Here is a 26,720-nt window from a genome sequence, read left to right on the forward strand (position 1 = left end):
TTGAATGGAAGTAACTTGCTCCAGTAACTTGCCTCATAACCACAGCAGAAACCCATTAAGAATAAAAAATCCATTTAGCCTAAGGTATGTACCTGAATCCCACTGAAATCAATTTGATTTAAGTACCTTCTCAAAGCTGAGCCTGCACTGAGGTGTTTCCTCAAAGTCTACACGGATCCCAAACTGCCTAATGAGAAATGCAGGGACAAATACAGAAACTGAGCTTCTTCACATACTATTAATATGTTCCTGTATTCCAGGAAGATAATAATAGTTTAGCGACAGTTTATTACAGCTTGGTGGGGTGTGTGGGAGAGGGAGGTGACAGCTCAGTGCCAAGAACCTTCAGTGGAGCTGGCCCAGGTGGCAGCTCAGCTCCAGGCCACCCCACCAATTTTTACCTCTGTACAAGAGGATTTGTGTTCCTGGTGAATCAAAATGGTGCTGCAGCAACTACAGATTTGATATCATGAAGAAATAATAATGAGAAACTATTTAATGAACGTTCAATAATTCTGGAAGTGATTTAGAGCACCTGGAAAAAGGAGATGTTTAATTAAAAGAAAAATCCTTTGAAGATGGAATATACTTCCCAAAGCACTCCAAAATTCAAAAAAGCACACTGCAAAGGTAGCCCACACAGCTTTGCTGTGGTCCTGATATGCATATGCCTCACCACGCATCAGTAGTTACATGAGCACATCTCCATCGAAAAAACTGAGCAAAATTACTGATATTAAGAAAAAAGAAATTTAATTCATTTAGTAATAATTTTATTTCCAGGCAAAATGAAACTGACTACCCCAGGAGCACTGGGAAGGTTGACTTTTTACCTGACACCCTTCTGTGGCCCAGCAAAGGCCACCCACTGAGGAAGATCACAACAGAAAATTCCATCAGCTCTGGAGAAAAATGGGCTATTCGTGGCATTTCCTATCAAGTACATTTAAAAGCATTGCTCATTAGCCTTCACCTGGTCATCCCACATGATTTACTGCACTATTGTAAAAGTAGAAACCTTTAGCTTTTCCCCCAAAATTACTGCATGGATCTCATTTGCCTGTGCCAGGAAAGAGCTGCCTGATGAGCTGTAATGCAGGTGGCGGTGAAGGGTGGCAAACCATGGCCTAAGAGCACTGATCACTTTCTCTGGAGACTTGTTTTTCCCATGGGTGCTTAACCTTGCTTCTGAATCAAAAGCTGATTTGCCACTGAATTCTCAGTCTTCCTCTTTCCAGAAATCCCCATGAATCTGCAATGTGGAATTCAGAGAAAACTCAAGACAGGGAGAAAGACAGATGTATTTATCATGCACAGATGATGTAGGAAGGAGACAAAAAATATTGTCATCAGAGTCTTACTGACTGCAAAATAAAGGAACAGTAATTAATCAGCAAGAGTGCAGGCTGAGAGGAAATATTGATTTGATTTGGAGAAACTTCAGTTTCCTGAAGAAATTGTTCCCCTGCAAAGGTAACCAGGAAAGTTTGTGTGAATTAGAATGGCAGCTGGCCAGCCAGCAGCCAATCTGAGCCATTTCAGGCAATCCAGAAAAATATACACCAGATGCACGTTGGTTTCTAAAGAGTAATTTAAATACATTAGTAAATCAATGGCATTGACAGTTTGATGGACGATGATGGAAGAGTCTTCCTCTGAAATATCATCTCCAAAACCTGCAAAGCTCTGGCAACTGAGTTGTTACAACTTTATCATATTTTTAACTTCCATCTTTTCAAAAAACTTCTAGAGTGGAGCTATTTCAGCTTAAATTTACATGGATTTCTCTCCCGCTGAATTGGCCCCTAACTTTTTTGGGTTCCCAAATGCCAAAGAGTGTTGTCCTTTTGCATTGTGTAGGGCCAGGAGATGCCAGTGAGAGGACTGAGGACCAGCTCTGCTCTGATGAAGCTTGGGTCTGTCAGAAAGAAGCTGGCTACCACTATGGAGTAGAAACAGCAAATTATTTTTGTCTTTTTATCTGACTGGGATGTGCTTACTGCCAGGGGGATGTTAAACCCTCTCAATGTAAAAATAAAAGGAAACAGTTGAAAATTTTACCAAAAAAAAGTAATAAAAAAAGATGGGGTTTGCCCCAGGAAATAAATCACAGGGTTACATTAAATGATCACATCATTCAGCACCAAGGCACAAATCCTCTGCAGGTCTGGCCTCCAGCAATCCCAAATGTTGCCATGGGAAGGGGTCACAAATCTCCAGCAGAGCTGTGGGTTTGTCCACCCTGTCAGCCCAGAGCAATTCCTGATGGGACTTGTGTCAGAATGTGCTTGGCCATTCCAAGGGATTTAATTGGCACTTACAGAAACAAAAATTTTCTGTTTTAAGCACATTTGAGGAGTTACCTTACTGTCTTCATCAGTAATAAACTGTTCTTGGCTAAGGTCATCTTTCATCTGCACAGTAAATAAAACTGTCACTAAAGCTGAGTTTCTGTTTATCATCAATCAAATAATACAATAAAACTCAGAGCACAGTACTTAAACAACATTTTTTAGAGAAAAGGCAAGCCTTAAGGAAGTTTTAGTATAATCATTTCCTCTCAGCTGATCAGCATAACAGTCACAGTAATTTAGGTGGAGAAATGTGATATTAAATCTTACAAGCCTGATAATCAGATCGCCTTTAGAGGCAAAAATCAAGCTGGCTTTCCAAGCCTCATCATAACCATTAATTAATTAATTACCACCTCTTCAGTTAACATCCAAAGAACATCCAAAGCAAAAACCCAGCAGTTTCAAGAAAAAACAACCCACTCTAGCTTATCTATTTAATTCCAGTTTTATTATGTAGGTACCTTTACCGCTATCAAGGAGCATTTCTCATGTTTGTAAGAAGGAATTCAACTGGAAATATTAAAATATGTTCAACATGATGCTTATCTAGAGGAAGATAAACTATTATATGTACGCAAGCACTAAAAGCAGTTGCCAGAGAAAATAGGATTTATTCTCACCACACCTGCAATATTTCAGCCACTACATGAAAATATTTCTCTTTCTGAAACAATTAGCCTAAATTGTAGTAAGCTCACACAGACTGTCACAGTACTACTCTGCTGAAGATTATTACTTGCCTAAAATACGATGCTTACATTTTTCCAGTACATTAACAAATGACATTGTTTGAGAGGGAAGACCAGGCAGAAATATTCCACCCCATACTCTGCAATTCTCCCAAACCCCAGATAATCCTACACCAGTCAAAACAAATGATTCAGGTTGCCAAAACAAGTAGTTACATTTCCCAATCTTCTGATAAGGTTTTACGTAAATGCAGAAGCAAATCCGGCATAGTCTGGAACCAGGGCAGGGCAGACCTCTCCCAGCACATTCCACTTTTCAAAACCCAGCATGTCAGCAGAGACTTCATAACACAAGATGCACACCTTGGTCTCTGCAGGGCTTAGGAGGTTGTGGGGTTTGCTTGTTTACAGTTTTTAGACAGGTGGAATCTCGTTTTTTCTTATTATAATATAAAAGATAGATTACAGTGCATGGAAAATGCTAGAAAAACCCTGCTGTCGGGTCCATCTCACCACTTCTGTTGACATAATTTAGAATTTATTTCCATGGTGTGGAAAATGTAAATTTTTTAGGTTTTTTTTTTTTTTTTTTAAATCAGCACTCCCAAGCAGTCAATGGATCTTCCATTAGTCCTGGCTGCCTTTTGGGGTGTTCAGCTGCTCCCCAGCCTCAAGGGTTTGTCCCCAGCCTTTGTCCCACAGCCGTGCAGCCCCATGTTGGAGCTCTCTACCAGGGCAGCTGTGGGGATGCTGCCACATTGGGGGCATTGAATTCTTTAACAACCACCCTCCAAAATAACTGCACTCAGCAGTAAACCCAAAACCCTTGTGCCCTGTGAGGTCCAGCCTGGCCACTGCCCCTGCAGACCCAAGACTTTGAAATGGTGACTGACCCTCTCAACTCCAAGTTCATGGAGTTTTCAATTCCTTCACCTCCTGTTTCTCTGAGAAGAGAACAGCTTGTCCTATTTCTTGGGAAAAGAGTGCCAAAGATAGGAATATTTATAAGGAATTTGTATCTATCTATCCAAACCAAAACATTCAAAAATCATGACTCACAATCCCCTCCCAAATCATGGGATTAAATTAACATATCATGGGATTTTAAAAGATGCTGTTTTAAAAATTATGGAATACATAAATTTTGTTTGTCACGCATTACCTTAAAATATTTACACAGCCAGAAACTACAAATTTTTATCAACAGCTAAAAGAACCAGAAGCTTACCTAGGGAAAAAAAATCATCACATATTCATAAGATTCCTGGAGGCTGGACCTTTAAAAATAGTCTAAGTGTTGCAATTCATCACATGTAAATTTATGGGATTTGGCAACAATGCACTTGTCTCCAGGGATGCTGGAAAGAGGGGGAGTGCTCTTGGTTAACCTTTTTTTTTTTTTTTTTAATAGATACAGCATGCCTACTAAGTATTTTCTATCTCAGCCCATCAATCAGTTTAGAACACTAAAGAAACACACAGTAGAGTGTGCTTATCAGTGCCCAATCACTAAATATTTTGGTGTTTGTTAACCAAAACTCAATGTATTCTGCAAAAAGACCAAGTGGAAAATAAAATTACAATTTCTGAAAGTACATCCCGTCCATGCCTTTTGCCTAGAGCAATCAGAGGTGGGAAGCCAGGTTTAATAATAAAATAAATAAAAAAAAAAAAAAGTAGGAATGTAGGGAACAAACAATTTTTGAGCAGGTGTTCACTTTTTTTTATTAAAGCAAACGACAAATTCATTGAAAAATCCCCTTTACCATACAATTCTTTATTTTTACTGATTTTTGGTAACAGTGGGTTTTTTTTTCCAAAATAAAAACTTATCTTCAGTCAATTTTCCAAATCAAAAGGTGATGGGGTAAAAGGGAAGATTACTACCCTTAGCATTCTTTCCTTAGTTTAAAAATTCGAAATATCACAACTATTCCTACCTGTCCCCAACACCTGCTGTACCAGACAAGGTCACTGTTACTTCTCAGCCCAGCCTCCCTTTTGCTTTTCAATCCCACAGTGCTGGCTGGTGGCTGTGATTACTCTGTGCCTTTTTACCACCATTTACAAACTCCAGCCCTGACACAGGGGAGGTGACAGACACCAAGTCAGGTGGCATCAGCCACAGCGTGTGGCTTTGCTGCCAGGTACAGGCTGCATCTCAGCCTCTGCTGTCAGAGCCTCCTCCAGCAGGTACCAGGTGCCAGTAACTGGAGCTGATCTTCAGTTTGTGCTTTTCTGTGTACCAGACTCCTACTCCTGAGGAATATTTACCATCCAAAACCAAAAATACTGCCATAAGGTGTGAACAGCATCAAGTCTCTTTTGTTTAAGAGGAAACAGAGTGAGCGGCTGGTGTTTTCCGATATGCAATAATTTTATAAACATTCACTAATAGAGCAGCTTCCACCACACCTACCAACCAGCCCTCCTGGGTCTGTGGCACTCAGACTCCTGTAACACCCAGATCTGCTCCACACTGAGTACAAAGGCAACAAGAAGAACTCACCCAAGCACTGTATCAGTCATAAAATTCACAGGTCATTACCAAAGTGGAGAAAAAAAGCTGGCTGATTGCTATTGGTTGCTTTCTTTTTAATTCTTGTTCCCAACAGAACAGTGAGAAATTTATATTGTTCATGTGGCCCTAATTTCAGTGCTTCATCCCTCTGGTTCTCTGTTCCTTCCTTCCTATACTTGAAACCCCATTATACTGAAATAAGATAATACTAGGGTATGAGTGACAAACAACTCTGCAATTTGGTACACTCATTTGGAACAAAAATATAGCTATTTTGTTGTTTCCACTCAAATGACCCAGTTAATTTCAGTGTTAACATCAGCTGTCAAAACATCCTCTTAGCAGATTTGCATCCCTTATTTATTCAGAAAAAAAAAAGGTGCAATAACCAAGCAGTTATCAGAGAAACAGAAAACACTACACAGAATGGGTGTTTATATTTAATTCTTGTTATTCCATCACTGTCTATCACATACTTAGTACATCATATTCCACTCTTGGCAACACATAAATAAATCCAGAAAGTTTGTGTTCATGCTGGAGATACCCTTATTTTCCTTTTGGGACTAATGCAGCCCAGTGAAGACAGTCAATAAAGCCCATGTACCATGCCAGCCTTAGTGTCCTGCTTGCAGCCTTCCAGCACAGACTTTGCAAAGCCAGCACTGCCACCAGTCCCAGCAGCCACAGCCACCTCTGCACGGGTGTCACCCACCATCCCCTTCCTCTGCTCTGACCCAGGGCTTGGGGGAACACACAACTTCATGCTGGCCATCTCTGGAGCCAAGGAAACTCCTCAAGGCAAAGACAGTGCCACCATCCCAGAGATGGTTTTGCCTGCTGCAATGTTTGCTTAGCCCATAGAAAATGTTCAACATGTTCCCTACTTTTCCCTCCTTGGAGGGAGAGCACATTTCCTCTTTGAAGGATAAAAGAGCCATAGATAGCAGATCACATTGGCTCTGTGCCTTCAGCTGCACCTCATCCCAGAGGCCACCTTACCTTTGTGCACAGTATCCACGTTGTCACTAGGATGCTGCTTCCTGGCAGCTGCTCTGCGATAGACCACGTGTGCTCTGCCTCCTTCTTCTTCCTCCTCCTGGGCCCCCCTCTCCAGAGGTTCGATGAAGAACTCGTCCTTGTCCGTGCGAATCATGCCAGCCTGCAGCACAGGGCAGAGATGGAACACTTTGCATTACTGCACATACAGCAGGAGCTGCGAGCAAACAGTTACAATATGCTTAAGCACACTTTAGTGCTCCCTAGAGAGCAATTAGGATGCAGAGAGGAAACCAGGTGAATTCTTTATTAGAGCAAAACAAGGCATCATTTTCCCAACTTGACAAGAAAGGACAAAAGGTACAACTCTGAACCAAAAGGAGTCCTCCTTGAGCCACACGAGCCAAGTATAGGTCTAAGAATCTGTCTAGGAAATCACCCTCTCCATTAAAAAACATCTACAATGGAAGTTACTATGACCTTAGCTATCCATCAGGCCCAGACCACTCCAGTGTTTACTATTTCTGCTAAATATAGGATCAGATCAGTGCCATAAGCTGGTTCTGATGTGCACTTCAGCAGTCAAAAGTTGTAGAGTCAGCCTTTCTATTCAGAAGCAAGATAGAAAAATACTGCATCTTGCATTCAGGCAGCTAAGCTTTGTGATTATTTCCCCCATGACACAAAGCCAACAAAATAATCTTTCAAGAATTAGCCACAACTAGTTTGAGTGTCAGTAGTGCATTGTTAAAAAAACACCCCAACTTATTCATACTGGACTGGATACCCAGGTATGAAAATAGAAATTTACACTTCTACAAAGGAAGTCAAAGGAACATCATCCAAGCAATTCTCATTGTGTTCAGGGGAAACCCTCATAAAGACTGAAAACTTTAAAAAAGAAAAGGACTTTTTGTCATCTTTATGCAGGTGAAACAACTTGGGTGCCTGGATCACCTGGGCTTGTCTCCTCTTGCAGTCCTGCCCAACTGCAGGAGGTCACAGCAGCCAAGGGCTGCTTACAGAGATGGTTGGCTTGAATCATTTTTTTCCTGCATATTTGCACATCTGTGTTTGAGAAGTTCAGCTAGTGAACTCTCAGCTTGCAGACAAGGTCTTACTATTAACACAAATGAAATTGTTCCAGATCCAGCCTTCAGGAGCTCCTTCATCACATTCACTCCCATTCTGCCCAGAGACAATCCTGGAGACACTGCAGTTTCAAACTTGCACTGTGACACTCTCCGTCTTGCTATCTGAGCTCCTGGGGGGCTAAATCCCCTGTTCAGTGAAGCTTCCAGGGGAAGCTCAAGCCTCCTCAAGCTTCCAGGGGAACCTGTTTGGCTCCTTTGAACTCAGTATCCTGACTTGAAACAAGCACATCTAAACACACTTATCATATTCCAGCACCAAAGTTCTCATACAGCACATATTTTTCTTCTACAAGCAACAAACTACATTCCTACTGCTATAAATACAATATGTTCACTGGTTCCCTCCTTGGAAAAATGTCAGGTTCATTTGTCATGTCTTAACTTACATTAGGCAAGATTTCCAGTCCCAGAATTCGTATATATAATGTATACAAAAACAGATTGCAGAGAAAGGATTAAAGAAGCAAAATTATTTCAAAGCAATATAAGCTGATGCCATCCTGCCTGAATAGAGGAAACTGAATTTGAAATCCTGTTTCTTCTTAACTAATTTAGATTCTACATCAGACACAGAAAAGGTGAGACAGGTTCAGCAGCTCAAGGAAGGCAAGACAACCAAGAAAATGAGTGTTGAACCCAAAGAGACAGCAACTGATCTTTTACTGTAAAGTGGAATACATGAAAAATTCAGACTTGATGTTGCTCTCCTTTTAATGTCATTCTAACTACATTACACACACAGTTCTTCTGGATATTAAATATTATATCCAGAAATTTGGAAATCTTTTTATGATAAATGCACAACTAAACATCAAGAAGGAACAAGCATTTGCAAGTTCAACAGCACAAGGAAAAATGCGCACGCCATACTACACTCAGGAGAAATACACTGAGAGCTTGACTGTCATGTGAAAAATATGTGATTTTGGTTTTTGCAAGTGAAAAAAGCGCCATGGTTGTGCACATGTTCTTATGTATTTTTGGATGCATTAAGCCTAATATTAACTAAGCAGCTAATGCCAGACCATAGCTTGGAATGCAGACCATAATTCAGGATACAGGGGGAAATGCTGCTGTACATTGTGTGCATCAGCAGTACTGATGGGAGTTTGGAGGAATTTAGATCTTCTAAGAAAATTAACAGAGAAGCAACTTCTGCAAGCAGTAGTTGAACTGATTGGACAGAGGTACAATGCTTATAGGTGAACTTTAGCTTCCAGGGTATGATGGTCTTTTGGAAATGAAAACTGTTGGTCAGAGTGAATTCTCCTCTCTGAGAAGATGAAGGTGACACCCTGGGACAGGCTGTAAGACTAAACAGAAATGCTGGATCCCAAGACATAAAACAGTGCTTAAACACTGACATTTTCTGCAGATCATTGTGCCTGCTATCGGCTCTTTTCTGTGCAGGGAGATTCATGTGGTGCTGGAAGCTGCCAAAGAGCAGGACAACATCAGGTGCTCTCATTCCCCACTCTGCTTCCTGCATGGACAGGACACCACTCTGTACATCCCCATGGCAGCATCCGCCCTACTTCTGTAGGGATGTAGAAAGAAAGGAATTTAGCTTTCAAACACAGAATCATAGAATGTCCTGAGTTGGAAGAGCCCCCAAGGACCATCAAAGCCCAACTCCTGGCCCTGCATGGCTGAATGTTCTTTTTCTCATTTTAATCTTGGACTACACTGGACTTTCTCTTTTCTTTTAGATCAATTATTTTTTATCAGAATTATTAGGAAAGAATGTATGTTTGAACTGTAAAAGAATTTTATATTTTTATATGTTGCATGTTCTACACAGTCTTTTATTTAGCCAACACACTGTCATGAAATAAAAAAAAAAAAAAAAAAGAAAGAAAGAATGGCTGTTTCGGACTTTAAGAAGAAAATTCATTTAGATCGCAAGGCAGAGTTCCTGCAGAAATCCACAGTTCAAGGCATCTGCCTAAGAACATAACCACAGCTATAAATGATTCATTAAGAAATATGTGGGGCTCCTGAAAGTCTCCACCACACATTTCCTTACTGCTTTGAGCAAGACATTCAACCTCTTTACTTCCATTTCTCCACCTTTGAACCAGCATAACAACTGCCTTGCAGGATAATTGCAAGGCCTGATTTGGGGTGGGTTTTATTTGCCAAATGCTTTGAATGTGCAAAGCTCAAGATGAATTGCCTAATGCATTTTTTTTCTGATACTACTCAGATCACCCTCAAAAAGCCACCATGAAAGGGAGATTGCTTTTAGTCATCAACACAACACCAGTGTTGTGCACAGCCAAGCAAGCAATAGGGCAACAAACAAGGCAGCAGGGGTTTGCCCACATCCTTCACCTTCACCAGTCCTGTTCTTATCCACAGCTGCCACCAGCCCTGTGCCAGCCCATCATGCCAAGAACACTGTCAGACAACCACCAAGTTTGTGATGACGACAGAGAGCATTCAGGTTCCTGCAATTTCCTGGAGAATGCCTCTCGGTGACTAAGATAGAAATGCTGTATTGTTTGAGAATACCTGTGCCTTCCCTTCAACTGGAAGAGCTTCAGAAAATCCTTGCACAGTCATCATCTGGACATTTACTCCACAAGATGTGAAAACAGATTTTAAGCCTTTCAATTGCCTGTTCCCCCAAAAGTTCTTAACAGAATCAGACCAGGTGTTTTCACAAACTAAGAGCTTAAAAGTACCTGCTATTGTAGTGTTTTTCTGTCCTATACTGCTCACCACACATCCCAGGAATGCTGTACTTCCAGGCATTATGGATTAGCAGTGATCACCCTGCATTACCACTCTGCAGCCACATACACACCGTGCAATCCATAACCAGGCATGGAATTCTGCATCTCCGTGGAAAGGAAGTCCAATTCTGGAAAAATTGCTAAGCTCTTACCTCTTCCTCTCCTCTTCTGGGACTTTTAACTTGAAACTAAGCTGAATATAGGGATATTGATGATGGCAGCTGTGATTGTGTCATGTGAATAATGAAAATATAAATTAATAGAAAAAAGTGTTTGCCTTTCAAATGCAGCAAATTGTAGCAAAGAGCCTACAATATCCCACTATTTCCCAAAGCAGGACATCCCCAGGCCTTCCCTGCAAGGGCTTTTAGATCCCAGCTGCAAATTACTCAAGTCAAGCACTGCTTGGCACTCATTAATATGCATTAAAGACTAGAGCAGAAAACACTTAATCAAAAGGAAATGGCAGTTCAGAGAATCAAAACCTCTGCTAAGGTTAGCAAGGCGGTTATTTAGAAGCGAAAGCCAAACAGAAAAAAAATTCACAAGAAAAACTTAGAGTGAATGTCCTGTCTAATTATGACAGGAATACACTGATAAGCCACAAATTAGTCCATTTGTGGATCACACAGAGTTGGGGTCTAGAGTTCCACTAATCTCTTGTGAGGGTAACAGGGCTCCTGCGCATCCCCGGAGAGCTCCTCCCAAGGTTTTCAAGGAGCACAGGATCCACAAGTACTGGCAATGGCCACAGCCACATGGGCTTTCTGCCCAGGTTAATGACACTAATCCCATCCCACACGATGGAGATCTCCTCTCCAGCCCAGGAGACCTGCTAGAGCTTTGCCACCATACCACAGAGCTCAGCTGGTTTCTTCTCCCATCTCCTCAACATCCCCAGCCCCTCCTGCATTCCTAAAGACATTCTTCAGAGGCCTAATTTGACAGAAAAAACTGCTTGGCATATTTAGATCTACAGAAAACTCCAGGTTTTGGAGTGTTAGCTCCTGTGGATAATTAAATGTCTCTCTGGCTCTGCATTTGCTGAGTGACTTAATTGTCTCCTCATTGCATTCAGATCACAGCTCCTTGTTCTGGGCTGTAATGAAGTAACCCATCCAGCGACTGCTTCAGGACTCCAGAGCCTCAGCCCATGCTGAAACCAGGAGTTTAATTAATGTTCATTTTCTTCCTCATTAGTACAGATTTACAAAGCTTCTCATTGCCATAAAAAGGCAGATTTACGTCGCAATCTCCAAGCATATGATACAGATAGGAAGACAAAATTTAATGTGAACAAACCTGAAATTATTTTTTTTAATTCCATGTAATTAACATGGTCAATTAATTAAATCAGTAACCTAGAAAAACAGTGTTTCAGAAACTCTTAGAAATAGTATTTGTAAATGGAGAAAGATCTAATTTTTTTGAGTATTTGATTCTGAAAGAGGTAACTAGCCAAATTATATACCTGCATGTGAACAAATCTTAAATACAGTCTTGAAATACAGGCTATTTTCTTGAGGTAAAACCAACGTACAAACTATCTGATATTTACCCTCAGTGCCTGGATTATGAGCTTGCATTCCCTGCAATGCCAGTGAACACTCCAGATGGAAATTGGCAATATGGGATTCTCCCAACAATCAATTCACAGAGAATCTGAGAAAGACTTGCATTTAAACATAGAGTTGCCAAAAATACTCTGTAGATTACTTGAAAGGGAAAATGTTTATATTTTCAGGATAGATATTGGACAAAGTATTATGCCATGTTTATATCAATGTGCTTTTACCTAAATACACAACATTTGACCGAAGTGGCACTACCAGAGCAGAGAATTTGCAAGCAAATCCCACACGTTACTTTCATGATCCTTCTCTAGGTCTTAGAGCCACAGGAACATGATTTTTCCAGACAACAACAGACATGTCCTCCCAACACAAAAGCCAAATGCAGAAATACTCTTTGCTCAGTTACAATAGAATGGACCTGGTGCACCAGGAGCTCCAGGGACTGGAGCAAGCTCACCCAGGAAGTCTGTGGCAGAGCTGTGGGCATGACACAGACCTTCCAAACACATCCCTGCCCATGTGGGATCTCTATATTTTCCCTTGTGCAATATGTTCATTCCCAATCACACAGTATATTGATTCACGAATAGGTAAGTTTGAAATTTTACTTCCATTCAGTTTAATTCATGTGGATAATGCAAAAAAACCCAGAACCTCATGTCATATTTGCATTTGATTCCTTGAGAACATTCCTCCAACTAATGAAGCATTGCAGAGGAAGCATTGTGCAGTGCTGCAAATTCATCTTCCTTCACAGTGAAAGGAGGTACTGAAGAAATTGTGACAAATATTTGGAACATACTGGCACTTACTGTGCTGCATGCTCCTGCTGCCCTCAATCTACACTGATCTATTCAGGCCCAGACTGGATGGGGAAGAAAGTTTCTAACTGATCATTTATATTTTTGTTACTCTTAGTATTTTTCAACTTTTTTTTTCAAATTGGTTTGCAGTTAAGTCATATTATTTTCACATATCCTCAAAAAAATTAAGGGGACAAATAATTATGGATACACATAAGAATTACACAGCCAGACTGACAGAAAAGTAGAGCCTTCTGGTCACCCTATGGAAGCTGTGTGTCCCTTAGGGCCTTCATTTATTCTCTGTAGGGGTAAGGTCACATATTTAGTGCACTTTGAGATCTACTAATGAATAGCACCATACAGGAATTATTGCTACTGAGAGCTCTTTCATGACAGGCTGCTTCCTACAGTCCTTGTTGCTCAAGGGAGGATGGGTATCCATCCATTCATGCATCTACAGACTTCCACTGCTACCAAAAATAAAATTTTGTCCCCAGATCTCAGCTTAGTCACTGCACAATTGCAGGTGTGATTGATAACAGCAGGGGGACAAACCTGAGCCAATATAACCTGAAGTTAAGTGAGCTGCATTAGTTTATAGCAGATGGGAATTTGAACCCAAATCTTGCAGTTTTATGGTATAATTCATTTTAGGAACTCAAAAGGGTTTTCTGTGGTTTTTAAGGGACACAATAGTGAGACAGACTGTGTGTCATTCTCAGTGAACCATCGAGAAAACAGACACAATTGAAGTGATTTCACAAAGCATTGCCAGCAGATTTCCAGACAAAGGTCCTGGCCAAAGGGCCTGGCTTTCACCAGTGAGCAATGGTAAAAACACTGCTTTCCACTTCTCTGCCTTTACAAGAAAATTACCAAATTCTCACCTCTGTCACGCAGCTCCTGCCCAGGGCCAGCAGCAGCACAGACCAGGCACAACCCCAAGCACCTCCCTCCAGTAAATCTCCTGCCTCTGTCCCCCATGACCTGCCCTGTCCTAGCAGCCACTCACCTATGAATCCTCAGAGAACCTGAGAATGGATCTCATTTGCAACAAATTTAGGTAATATATGTCCAGAACTTTCTGTATTTGCCATAGACACTCCTTTTGCAGAGCACAGCCTGCAGAAATTCAGATGCAGGCAAATTCAGAGCAGATCTCCCTGCAGCTGCTGTACAGGGAATAGCCTGGCACCTTTGCCAGGTTGGCTTCCACCTTTCAGATACCTCCACCAGCCTCATCTCCAGTGAGCCCAGCTGCAGAAGTGTTACAATTGTGTAGCTTTTCAGAGACAAGCAGTTCCTTTAACTAAAATAATACATAAGCAAGAACATTTTGGAAATTCTCTAGGCTTGATGCCCACAGGTATGTGTAATTCTGAGTGGGAAAGAGGTGAGTTATTAAATAGGTGTTAAGAATGAAAATGATAAATGTGGCAGATCTTGCAGACTCAGGGGATTGTAAACTTGATTGCTGTTGTTGCAAGCAGGGAATAGTAATTGCAGTACCCTGAAACAGAGTTTCTCAACTTCAATCTTTCAGGGAGGAAAAGCATGAATATCAAGTCCATGAATTTGCTAACAGCAAGATACAAAAAGATTAACTTTCCCAATTTTGACACACAGAACCGTTTGAAATAAGGCATTTCTGAGGACACTGACAAAACACATAGTTGAGTCCTACTCTCAGCAATAAAGCTTAATTTACATTCTGCAAGAAAACAAAACAAGTCCAACTGGAAAACTCCTCAGCTCAAACTCTCACAAAATGGGACAGTTGCTACACAAGTTTCTTTTCAAAAATATATTTGCTTAAGGCACAAATCACCACCCACTTAAGTCAATGAGTGTCACGTTCATAAGTCTCAAGGTCAGAATTTATAAATGGATTCATAAATACTAAAGCAATTTACTCTATATAAGATATTCAGTATAAGACAGGCCAAAGACTTTTTATCAAAGCATCACTGCAGCCTCCCAAAAACTGTCTGCAGCAGGGCTGGAACAGATTCATTAATGGGTAGGAAACAGAGTCAAGGGCTTGCTGGTAAACAAGATAAAAAAGATCCAGACCACAGAAAACTGCAGAAAAAAGGTTTACTGCATTAAAAACAAACAAAAAAGATAGTATATTAAATTAATCTGAGTGGAAAGTCAGCATTTAAAGTAATTCTAAATTATCTTATAAAAGTCCTGACTCTTCACTTAGGAAGATGTTCTGCAGCAGCATTGCACATCCAGAGGAGCATGTGAGCTGCAGGGCAGCAGGAGCCAGCCCTGGCCCCGGCCATTCCCATCTCCTGCTCCTCCCAGTGCCACCCCACCCGCTGTGGCACAGCAACCCCAGTGCCCACAGAGCCACAGCATGGGCAGGTTCAGGGAGCTCACCCCAAAATCCCCACCCTGAGAAGCCCTTGGCAGAACCCAGCACCCCTGGGCTGCAGCCTCTGACATTTGCTACCACAAGGAAAGAGCCCCAGCAGGTAAAAACTCCCAGCTGGGAGAGAGCATCTTGTCTCACACACACTTCATACTGTTCCCTGCAAAAGCTCATAACCCAAAGCCAGCCACAGGTCTGGATCTGTGGCTTGGAAATCAGACAGGTTCCTTCTCTGCTAAATGCCAGCTTTACTCTACATGATGTCCATAAGAGTGCAGGAAAACAAAAGTAACCAAAAGGTTGCTGCAGCTGAGGCTTGTTTTTCTTTTCACGTCCTATAGCCAGGCTTATTTTAACCTTCTTTCTCTTGCCCTGTGTTGGAGAAATAGACCTGGAAAGCAGTTTTTCAAATGAGAGCATGAAAACCTAATGAGAGATGAGCTTTCAATTTTATACTGCACTCAGCTGTAGGCTCCTAGTACAAGATGTCAACAAAGTGCAAGATACAGTACAAAAACTAAAATAATTAATCCCTGGAGGAACAGGCTTATTAAGAAGGATTAAATCAAAGAATTAATGTGCACTATTTGTCTGTGTGACAAAGACGAAGGGGTGCATATGATAACTCTCCAAGATCTGAAAGCATAGAAAGAATAAGAATTGCTGATGAGAAAAGCTTGGACATACCAGGAAACAAACAAAAATTGAAATTGTGACAAGAAATTTTAGACTGTAATATTATAGGCAGTCTTATGCAAAAACCAGCTCAAAACCTAAAAATCTTTAATTTTTTACACTGCATTAGTACCTAGAGTTCAAGGACCAAGGTTTAGGCATCATACAATAACAAAGACATTTTAGCAGATTTCTGCAGAGGAAAAAATACAGAACATCAGCTGAGTCCAAAACAGGCTCAGGGAGCTTGGCAGTAGCTGGTGATCTACATCCTTCAAATAGCAAAATCAAACATGATTTAGGTTCACAGACCAATGACAATCACCTGCTACTGGCTGGTTTTGAAGACAAGACAAGGCCTCACATGGACATCTGGTCAAACACAGTGTGGCTCATGCGATTTTCTTTCCCTCTATTTAATCGCCTCCATTTTTTACAGTTTTCATTGTTTGTGTTTTTCCAGAGATTTTTCTCCTCTCCTCCCTCCAAGGCTGCAGCTACTAATAAAACAATTTAATATTGTGCAAATTGAAGAATAAGAATGTTCCCTCTGTTGCTCAGACTATGTAACAGTAACCATAAACTTTTCACCATACTCCAGGAGCACAAAAGGACTTAAATATCACACACAAAACTCTAAAGGACAAAACCACAGTTAGATAATAACTTTAGAAAACTGAAAAAGTAGCATTTCAGTAGAAGGTAGACTGGTAATAATGTTTTCTTTTGGAAGAGCACCTATACTCTTAGGCAAAAGTCGAAAGAAAAGTGCCTGTTTTCCAAAAAAAAAAAAAAAAAAAAGAAAGAAATTAATATCCCACAGGACTCAGGTAGCTGGAAGTTGGACACAACATACATTGAGTCAAATGGAGTCTGTAAAGGAACATAAGAGAGTATGGAAAATAAAGGCAAAGCAAGAAGCATAAGTCAGCCTGTAAATCTTTCAGAGCTACTAGAAATCAAATTACACACCATATGTCAGTGGGCTAATGTATTCACACCAGTAGAGCTGGGTTAGCACCACCACACATTCTGGAAAGTTTACAACTGGTGTGTGTTTATTTGGACAATACTATTACTATAGAAGATATTAAGCAAGTTCTTTAAGAGGAGGGGTGGTTTCCATAATTTACATGTCTACTATAAAATTATATAGCTTTCTTACTTAAAGTTTCTTTTAAAATGTCATTGGATTGTTTTATAATGAAACAGACATCATTAATTTAGATTACTAGGCAGAGAGGAAAAAAATTAAACATTTGTAGCTCTTGAAAACTTCTCAAAGTCAGTTGTCCAAGTACAAGAACTACAAGCTGGGAATATGGGTCAGAGGAAATACTCTAGTAAGGGTGCCAGTTACTACCTCTATAAATGCAAAAATCATTAGTTTTCTAAAGGAATTATCAGACAATCTGTATCTACTCCCCCTTTCCCCCCCACTCTAAAGTCAATTATTTCAATTGTGTCTTTAAGTCCTCTCTAGAGGAGGACCAAATATCCAGCCCAGGGCAATACAGCTGAGGGCACCAAGGGTGCTGCTGAGGGTACCCAGCAGTGACATGGGGGCATCCAGGGCTTGACAGAAAACATCCCTCATCCAGAAAACTGAGGTTCCAATCAACCCATGTGTGGATATTCTCAGTTCAGTCAGAGAGAAAACGAAGGTTTCTAACCAGGCAGAAGCCTGGGAAACAGTTGAGAAATAATATAAATAATTCTTTATCTCTCTTGTTGTTCACATTGTTGATAGATAAGTTCTGCCACAGTGCGTCATTCACTGCACACCAATGGAGTGACATGTTTTTACTCTAGGACCAATACAATGGGTCTGGACAATACTCTCTATAAAAGAGAGATTTATTTGAAATAAATAATATTAAAATCGTATTTGAAATAAATACTCTCAAACCTTCTAATGTGGAGTCCTTTCATACTGTCCTGCCTCAACAGCATCACCCAAACTTATCCCAGACCAGCCAGGTGAACTTACACACTGGTGGTGAGTTGTGGTTTTGTGACCAGTGAGTCACAGAGCTTCACAACAAATTTCCAGATGTTTTTGAAAAATTACCAAGGAGGTCAGTATAGTCCTTGCACTTCCACTTTGAATTTGCTGCTAGCCACACAATTTAGATTAGAGATAGCAGTATCAGGAGCCCAAGAGACAGCACCCAGGAAGATCGAGGAATGAATGCACAGGAGCCTGTCAAATGGAAGATAACACTGACAAAAAACTAAAATGTTTTGCTAGAAACATTTAACCAACCTACACACAAGTCCTAAATTAGCTACTTCCAACTCACGTGAGGGATGGACAACTATTGCAACAAGTTCAATAAATATTTCCTTTCACTTCATTCTACAAATTCAATCAGCACCAAAACAGGAAAAAAAAAAAAGTTTAAATATAGGATAAAAAATGACAAGACAGATGGCATTGTTTTGTGGTTACACAAGTCAGTCCTATAGCTTCACTGAAAACACTGGATGCAGGATGCCTGCAAATACAACCTAACTGAAATGTTTCCAAATAAGTTGAATGGGAATGACCAGGACCTCAAAGCCATCCTCATTTCAGCAGGGAGACTGAAAACGTTAAATATTTGTTTTAACACGAATGAGAAGGAGAGAGAAACACAATTAATGGTGTAATAAGGACTACCTGAAAGTAATCTCTTCATTTCACAATAAAGAAAGTATCAATTAGATTAAATATTCTTCCCCCTGTCTCCTTCTGCCTAAAACAAATCAGAGTAACTCTACAGTTTTTATTCTCCAGCTGACATTTTATAGCAAATTAAAGACCTTTAATACAAACAGTGAGGAGCCTCAGAAGCTCCCGGGTGCCCCAGAAAGACCAGAAGCAGGTCTGGACTTCTTGGTTTTGGACTCCTGCCAGACCAAAAGACTTTATTAAATTAAAATGCCCAGAGGATCCTAAAGAGAAAATCTCTTTTAGCTTATTTGTTTAACTAGTGATATTGCTTCATATATATGGGCTGAGTTTGTGCTGGTAGCTTTTTGTTTTTACAAGTCAGTGTTCCAGATGACCCGGGTTTCACAGGACTTACACCTACAGTGACAGTTTTACAACCTGTTGTAGCTGCCCCACACAACACAGCCAAAGCCAAGCTGCTCTTTTGGTAACACTGTCAGGTTTCCAGATCTCCTTCGACAGGTTTCAAATTCTATTTAGGTCCCTCATCTCTATGGTAACTGCCAACTCCACGGAGCCTCACAGCACCGTGCTGGAGGAAAGCAATCCCCCATTCCTCACTGGGGAAATGAGAGGAGGGTAAGCTGGATGACTTGCCCAAGGACATGCTGGAACTCTGTGGCAGAGATGGGAAACCAAATGTGCTGAAGATGAAGTCCAGAGCATGATCCACTAGGTGCCCTTTTCACTCCTACCAGCAAAATCTCTCACTTCAGCATCAGAGTCACTTCCAACTAGACCATGGCTCTCAGTTTAAAAAGCAGGAGAGGTGTGGGATGTCTCATTATGTCCTACTCCTGTTCTACTCTGCTGCAAGGAGTTGGTCAGCCAATGACCCTCTCTGCCAACTGTTCACCACCAGCACGGCCACCAGCCCTGTCTGGCCACAGCACGGCAACAAGGAGCTTCACACGATTAGACATCATGGGATTCATCTGAACTCTTGGGAAGCAGGAATTTCACAAAACTGTTAAGGTTGTTTTAAAAAGTTTTCCAGATTTTATAATTTTTCACACAGTCTGCAATTCTCCTTCCTGGCTTTTGAAAAGTGACACACAGCTGTGCTTTGGATCACAGCTGTGACTTCTGGGAGCAAGCAGAGGAGTCCTGATGCTAGGCTGGGGTAGCCAGTGTCACCCTGAGCTATCTGGGGCTTCTCATGAGCCAGGAGAGCCCAGTCCCCCTTGCTGGCATGGCAGGGTGAGGTGTTGTGGGCTTCTGCACTGTCACAGCACTTCTGAGCTGTGAGATACCCTTGGATATGCTCTCCTGAGTAGAATCACTGGGAAAAACATTACCACATGTATCAGAGGCAGTAGGGAAGATTCAAGATGAAAAATGCAATCAATGTTGTGTTTTCCTGCACTTGAAGTCAGTTTTCTTTGTCGTGTTTGCTCCTTCAAGTGTTTATTTTGTTGTATTTGGTCTGTTTTGGTGTTATCCAGGCTCCTACCAATTCTCAGCATCTTATTTTCACATCCATTTTTTCCACAGATCCTGAATATATTCTCTGCCTTTTCCAAAGAGCTGTTTGTGTCAAAAGAGGGTTTTGTGTCTCTGCAGAACAGATGGCACAACACTCAGATTTGCTTTAATAACTGGACAAATGCAGTTGCTTTTTTCTGCTCTGCTCACAGCTGCTTGGTGAGCTGTACCTCTGCAAGCCAAGGACAGGGATGCTGGCATTGGGCAGGACCAGGCACTCTCCAGATCCCCCAGACCCAAACTGGCCTGTGGGCAGCATGGATGGGCACAGACATGGCATCTCCCAGCTGGCAGCACAAGGATCAAACACCAATAGGCACCTTTCACCCAGGTCCTCAAGAACAACAAATCTTGGGAAAGCATTAAAGTGCAAGGGGAGGTAGGGAGAAGTAGGAGGACAAAAGAACAAGATATGCTGACTCTCCTAGAAGAGCCTGAGGATAAGTACTGTCATTTTTAACCATATTTCAACTTCTTAAGCAGCCTCCCATCAGTCAGAATTACAGTTTGTGGAAGGAACCTGTTCCATCTTGGAAACCCAGAGGCCACATAGCCCCGTGACAGCAGGATGGGATCACACAGCTTCTGAACAGAGCCAAGCAGGGACAATTAACCCCTGGCTTGCCAAGTGCTCTGCCATGTTGGCAGACACAAGGAGCAAGCCACCCCTGAAAGTGGTGCCTGGTGATGGATGAAAGAGTCTTTAAACAGCCTGCTGTGACCAGGCCACATCGTGCTTACAGACAGGACCCACTCCTTCCTCGGGTGGGCTCTCGTGTGCACAAAGGGCCACCTCCAGGTTAGTGGTCCAGATTTCTTCTGGGCACAACTGCCTCAAAAGAAAGAAGATGATGAGTTCACACTTCCAGCTGATCACATCAGCAACCATGGGTGTGTTTGAAGGAGCCTTTCCTCCTCTACCAGAAACTCACCATCCCATTTTAGAGTGACCACAAGGAAATTTTCAGGCCACTTCAGTTCAGTAAGGAATTTACAGACACATATTTTTGGTTTCCATTTGAGCTAATACCCATTAGAAACATGACCAATTACCATGGAGAGGGAGATGTCATTTTTCAACCCATGGAGATAATCCTAGAGGAGGAAGAGAGGAAGCATAAAGAAGTAATGAGCTCTGAGGTCTTGCTTTGGAAAAAAAAACCTGTGCAGAAGAAAGGGATTAATAAAACACCTGTGTGTTTTTAAACACTCCTCCTGGATTTACATCAGACTTGTGATCCTCAAAGCAGTACATTTGGGATATTTTTGCTTTATCAGCCAATATTAATACAGATGAAACTTTAAATGTATCAACACATGATTATTCATCCACTCACCAACTCCTACATTCATTCACAAGTGTGCTGCATTTGTAACTGGTCACTAAAGGCAGTGACACTTAAAATAGCTCTGACAGAAACAGTCTTTGGGATCTACGTCTTACCTTGGGCAAAGAGGATGTAGAAATGAGAACAGAGTAGTAAGGCCAACATTTTTCTACAAGATTTAAACTTTTCTTTTACACAGTTTATACTGATTTTTTTTATCATTTTTTGGAAGAAAATAAGTCATTTTAGTTCAGTCTCAGAGGAACTGAAAACTACTTATTTTTTTACTCTCTCCAAGCTACCTTATGTATCCCTCAAGAGTGAACAAAAGTTTGCTTTTTTCCACATCTTGTAGAGATTTTTTTTAATTAGCATAATGCTTTAAAATTAATTGCATTTTAAAAATAAGAATAACTTCAGCTTTCTTGCAGGCAGTTAGTGTAACACATGATTATGCAAACCACAACCAATATTTTGGTGCCAAAAATATAGCTCAGCAGAGAGATGTATAAATACTGGCCATACCTTGGAAAATTCGAGTTATAGAAGTAGATAACAGACCTCTCCTTTCAGCAGCTATTCAAATTTCCTTCTTTTTTAACGTCCTTGGAAGGGAATCAATTAAAACCAAACATTAATACAACTTCTGCACCATTTTTTTATTGCTTCTATCTCATGGGATAAACTAAATCATGCCTTAAAAGTTCCCCTTAACGTCTCCTTTCAAAAAGCAATGTCACTCACTATGGCCAGAGCTCTCTGTGCTCAGCTCCTGAGGCTATAAAAGCAAAACCTCAAAAACAATAAAATTCAGGTAGCAAAAATTGGGCTTTGGAACTCTTGTTCCTCTCCAAGACTTGCACATGACTCTGCAGCAACCAAGACATTTGGCACACATGAAAGTGTGGGCAAAAAGAGGGGTTTCCTATTTTACAAGTCAGTCATAGGGGAGAAATTGATGAAAGACCCACTTACTCTCAAATTTGTTTTTGCTCTCTGTGAAGGCAAACGGGCATTTATAGATTTCTTTACAGATCAGTCCTTGTACAAATTTTACAGAGGGCTAAAATTAGCATGCAGGATTCATAACTACTTACTAATACTACTTCTAAAAGAGCTAAAACATAATCAAATATTTGTATGCATAAAAAAGTAACTTGCTTTTCAAACCTGAACCTTTCTTCAGTGAATCACACAGGCAAAGACCAGCCAGGTACCTGGCATGTATGTCCAAAATGATAGCCAGGGCCAGATACTGAGAGGCCCCAGAGAATTTAATGGGGAAAAAAAAAATCATTACCTACATTACATGTAGGTACAGCACATATCATGTGATTGCATTATTTAATGTGACTACAACATTTTTCAAAAGCACTAGATCATATGGAAAACACATGGATAGAGAAACCTTGAAACAAGCTTCTCCATCTGTCACCTTTCCCTCACATAAATGCTGTCTCACTGAACAGTCAGGCTAAGCCTCCAACTCTTCTCAGCAAGGAAAGGACTAACCATACTCTAAGTTCTCACTGGAAATTCCTAACTTGGAATAGTTGCCACTCTTAATATCAGTATCCATGGCTGTAGCAAAGACCTTGGACACTGCTTAAAAAAGCACATCCCCCCATGCAGTGCGTACCTGTGGGGATCTGGTCTCATTCTCCTGCTCTATAGAAGACAATGGGTCAGTTAATGGGCTGGTTTTTTTTCCATTTGTTCTCCACTGGTCTGTTCTGCATCTTTTTAGTTAAGCACCACATCCTATTGAGTGAGTTAATGCTCATTAATAATACACATAGGTTTATTGGGATTTGGTTTTCCTCTTTCCTTTGACCCAAGTGTAAGGAACTGCACACCAAAAAAAAAAAAAATATATTCAGGGGGGTTGTTTTTGTGTGCATTTCAAACAGCACATTGTGCCTCCCCTACACATTCCTTTTAGGGATGTATAATGTCAAATCTAAACAGGTTATGTTCATCTCATCTATTATTAACCAAGAATCTTCTGTACGGATTTCAGTATCTGTTTACTCTGTGAAAACCTACGCAGTACAATCTACAGCTAAGAGCAATAGTAGACACCTACAGAATCAGAGAAAAAGGAGGAAGAATTCTGCAAAGCAAATGAACAAAAGCTAAATAGATCCTATTATATTGCTCTGACTCTGTGGAAAAGGGAGAACAAATATTGAACATGCAGTATTACCATTTATTTCCGCTGAAGTCGCTCAGGAGTAAAGAGGCATTGTGTAAATATATAACCCACAAATTGCTGATGATCAAACTACAGCCCTGCACACAAGGATTAGATACAAAAAACAAACCAGGAGTGGGGTAAACACCAGGTAATCAGAAAGAATTACGACCTGCCAATACACAGCAGCTGGAGAGCTTGCATGTGCCCAAGCCAAGAGCAGTGCTGCTGTTTGCACATGAAATCAAAGAATCATCTAGGTTGGAAAATACCTTTAAGATCATCGAGTCCAACCATAAGACACAGGATCCAAAGCACACAGCCCCAGGGGCTGACTCCATATGGGAGGCACATGTCAGGCTGAGGGCATAAAACCATGCAAGAAATGATGAAAAAGCAGCACAGGTTACAACAGATTGCCAGAGTTATCAATTCAAATGCGACAAACGATCCCTGTGGGCAATACTATTTCAAGAAGTGTCTACCTGGCATGGGAGCAGCTGACTCCAGGAGCGTGGGCTGCCAGCCTGTGCTTTCCTGAAGTTGCACTTTCAGGACTCCTCCAGCAGCAGACAGTTGGAAAAAATTAGACACATTTCTAACAGGATTTTAAATTGCATTTATAATGACAACTTGATCACCAAGACAGGTGAGAAAGAGAGGCAGCAAAACAGAATGTTTGACAAGGTCAGCTTCACTTCCCAGCCCAGCACAGTGTAATGAAGCCTGAGCCACTGCAGCCAGCAAACCTGGCACAGGGAATACACAGCACCTTGTCAAATACACAGCAGTGTACATGTCTAATGCCTTTAATTTTGTATATTGGAATCTGGTGCATTGATAAAGCCTGTCATAACGGGCACAAAAAATTTTGGAGAAATTTCTGCACATCACATTAACTCCCAGTTTAGAAAAAGTGTAAAGATATATAGTTTTCAATAGCTGCCAAGATTTGTAAAAATTATGGGGAAGATAGTTGAAGGGAACTAATTCTTGCTACTGTGCAAATGACTCCATGTTTTTAAAACAAATATAAACAAAAAATAAGCCTAAGAACTAAAAAAAAAATTAACAACCCACAAACTAATCTACTTACAGACAATCTTACACTCTCTGAGCCTCATATGGACTTCTTCTGACCCATTACTAGGAGCAGAATAACACACAAAAAGTCAGAGTTCTTTATTCTTCAGGCTTAGCCCTGAAAAATTCAACACTAGAATCTGATCATATTGCCGTGATGGAGATAGCCTTTGTATTGGTTACTCCAAAAATCAGAAGTTCAGTTTCAAAGAATGTAGAAAACAGAAAGAAATGTGACAGTCTATACTTAATGTAATTGCTTCATCAGTCTTATAATGAAATAAATTTTTGGCAGAACAGCTGGCTGAAACATGAAATTCTTGAAAATATTCCAATATTCCCATAAACTTATAAATCAGAATACTCTGTAATTTTAGTCAATCCTTTCAACAAAGCAAAACTTAGTGAGTTATTATAGTCTAATAAAAAATATAAAAATAAGTCCTGGAATTTCTGTGTTCAATGTAACACATGAGCTTCTAAACATCAACTGCTCACAATAAAACTCTTGTAAATGAGTTACAAAGTAAGGATTACTGACAGAAATTATTTGCTGTATAATTTTAATTAACAACTAAATTCAAGTAAGTCATGCTTTATTCCCAGGCAATCCAAAACAGAAATAGGTGACATTCATAAAATAAATTACTCTTTATGAATTATTCACCCAGTTCTAATATCTTTTTCAGACTTTCCAATCTGTTCACTAAACCCTACTGTGAAAAGCTCAATACCATATTCATTAAAATAAACTTAACTGAACCCTGAAGGAAAGCACACAAAGATTGGTCATTACAGCCAACTGCTCTGCATCTGAAATTCCTGTTTTACACAAATGCAGAATCTGTTCTCTTACCTGCATTTTAAAAGACACATCAATACCTGGATTACAGGTGCTATCCTTAAAAAGAAACTAAAGATATCTGATATGACCTACTGACCTACTTCCTAGACAATCACAGGCAGAGTTAGAAGATGTTGCCTCTCTCCTGATAGTGCTTGGATGTCAAAAAACTCAGGATGAAGCCCCAGTTACAGACCTGTTCCTTGCCATGTGAAAGAACATGCTTAAGGTAAGGTGGGTCCTGGGCTAAGAGAGCAAACTTTCCACATCCTGACCTTCCCCTTGCACTGAATCATCACTTGGGTCTGTCCAAGAGCAGGAGAGGGGTACAGGCTCCTGAAACAGCAGCTCTCTTGGTCCACACTTGGTCCAGGGTGCAATCACAGACCCTTTAGTGACTCATGGCCTTAAATCCTACAACACACAAACTAAGCACACTCATTGACCTTTGTTGGGGAGCACAGTGTAGTGATGAATGAAGAGGAACTGGAGCTGCTGCTGTCTGCATTACTCACCCTGGAGAGTTCACTTCTCCCATATTAGTAAACACAAAACTATGCAGTTTTATCATCAGCCAAATAGCCAGGCTGTGGTCCACAGAGGATAATCTGGCAGCCACTGCTGCAAGGTTTCTCCATTTGGTCTGCGATTACGTTAAATAAGATGTCTCAGATTTCTCTCGTAACAGTCATCTGGTGTGTTATCTCTCATGTATATTAGGAGGGCTGTTTTCCCGACCTGATGTGTCATTGTAACCAGCATATGTCAGGGAATTGCAAATCAGCACATTACAGAGCACTGCTGTAGTCCCAGCCCTGAGAACAAGATGCAGCACCACGCCAGAGGGCAGGACTACGTGCCAACAGAGAAGCCCCTGCTCTGCTGGGAGGCTGAGCACAGCCTGCTCTGGGCACACGGGGATCCCAAATGCCAGGCAGCACTGAAAAAAGGAGATTCACAATGCAAATCTAATATTTACATTCTTTCCCACAGTCTTAGCCAAACTGTCAGTGGTTTGTTGGCAGCTCAAGTAAATATGGAAATGTGCAAAATCAAGAAAATAATCACAATTCTGCATTGCAGGACAATAAACAAGGGTAGCCAGGACATTGGTGGTGCACCTCAGAGCAACTTCTGTCCCTCCAGGTTCCTGTGGCAGGGGGGAAGCCTGTGCTCACTG

The 26,720-nt window shown here is 40.9% G+C and overlaps 1 protein-coding gene across 1 annotated transcript in view; it reads right to left on the reverse strand.

Annotated features, from left to right (window-relative positions):
- ADAMTS2 (ADAM metallopeptidase with thrombospondin type 1 motif 2) overlaps window positions 1-26,720 on the reverse strand; it is a 174,723-nt gene that overhangs the window by 104,475 nt on the left and 43,528 nt on the right. Inside the window, exon 3 of the mRNA XM_030283925.4 lies at window positions 6,567-6,726. Coding sequence (XP_030139785.4) covers window positions 6,567-6,726 — 160 coding nt within the window. The remainder of the gene's footprint in view (window positions 1-6,566; window positions 6,727-26,720) is intronic.

Source organism: Taeniopygia guttata, chromosome 13, assembly GCF_048771995.1.
Source record: "Taeniopygia guttata chromosome 13, bTaeGut7.mat, whole genome shotgun sequence".
NCBI classification, from domain to species: domain Eukaryota; kingdom Metazoa; phylum Chordata; class Aves; order Passeriformes; family Estrildidae; genus Taeniopygia; species Taeniopygia guttata.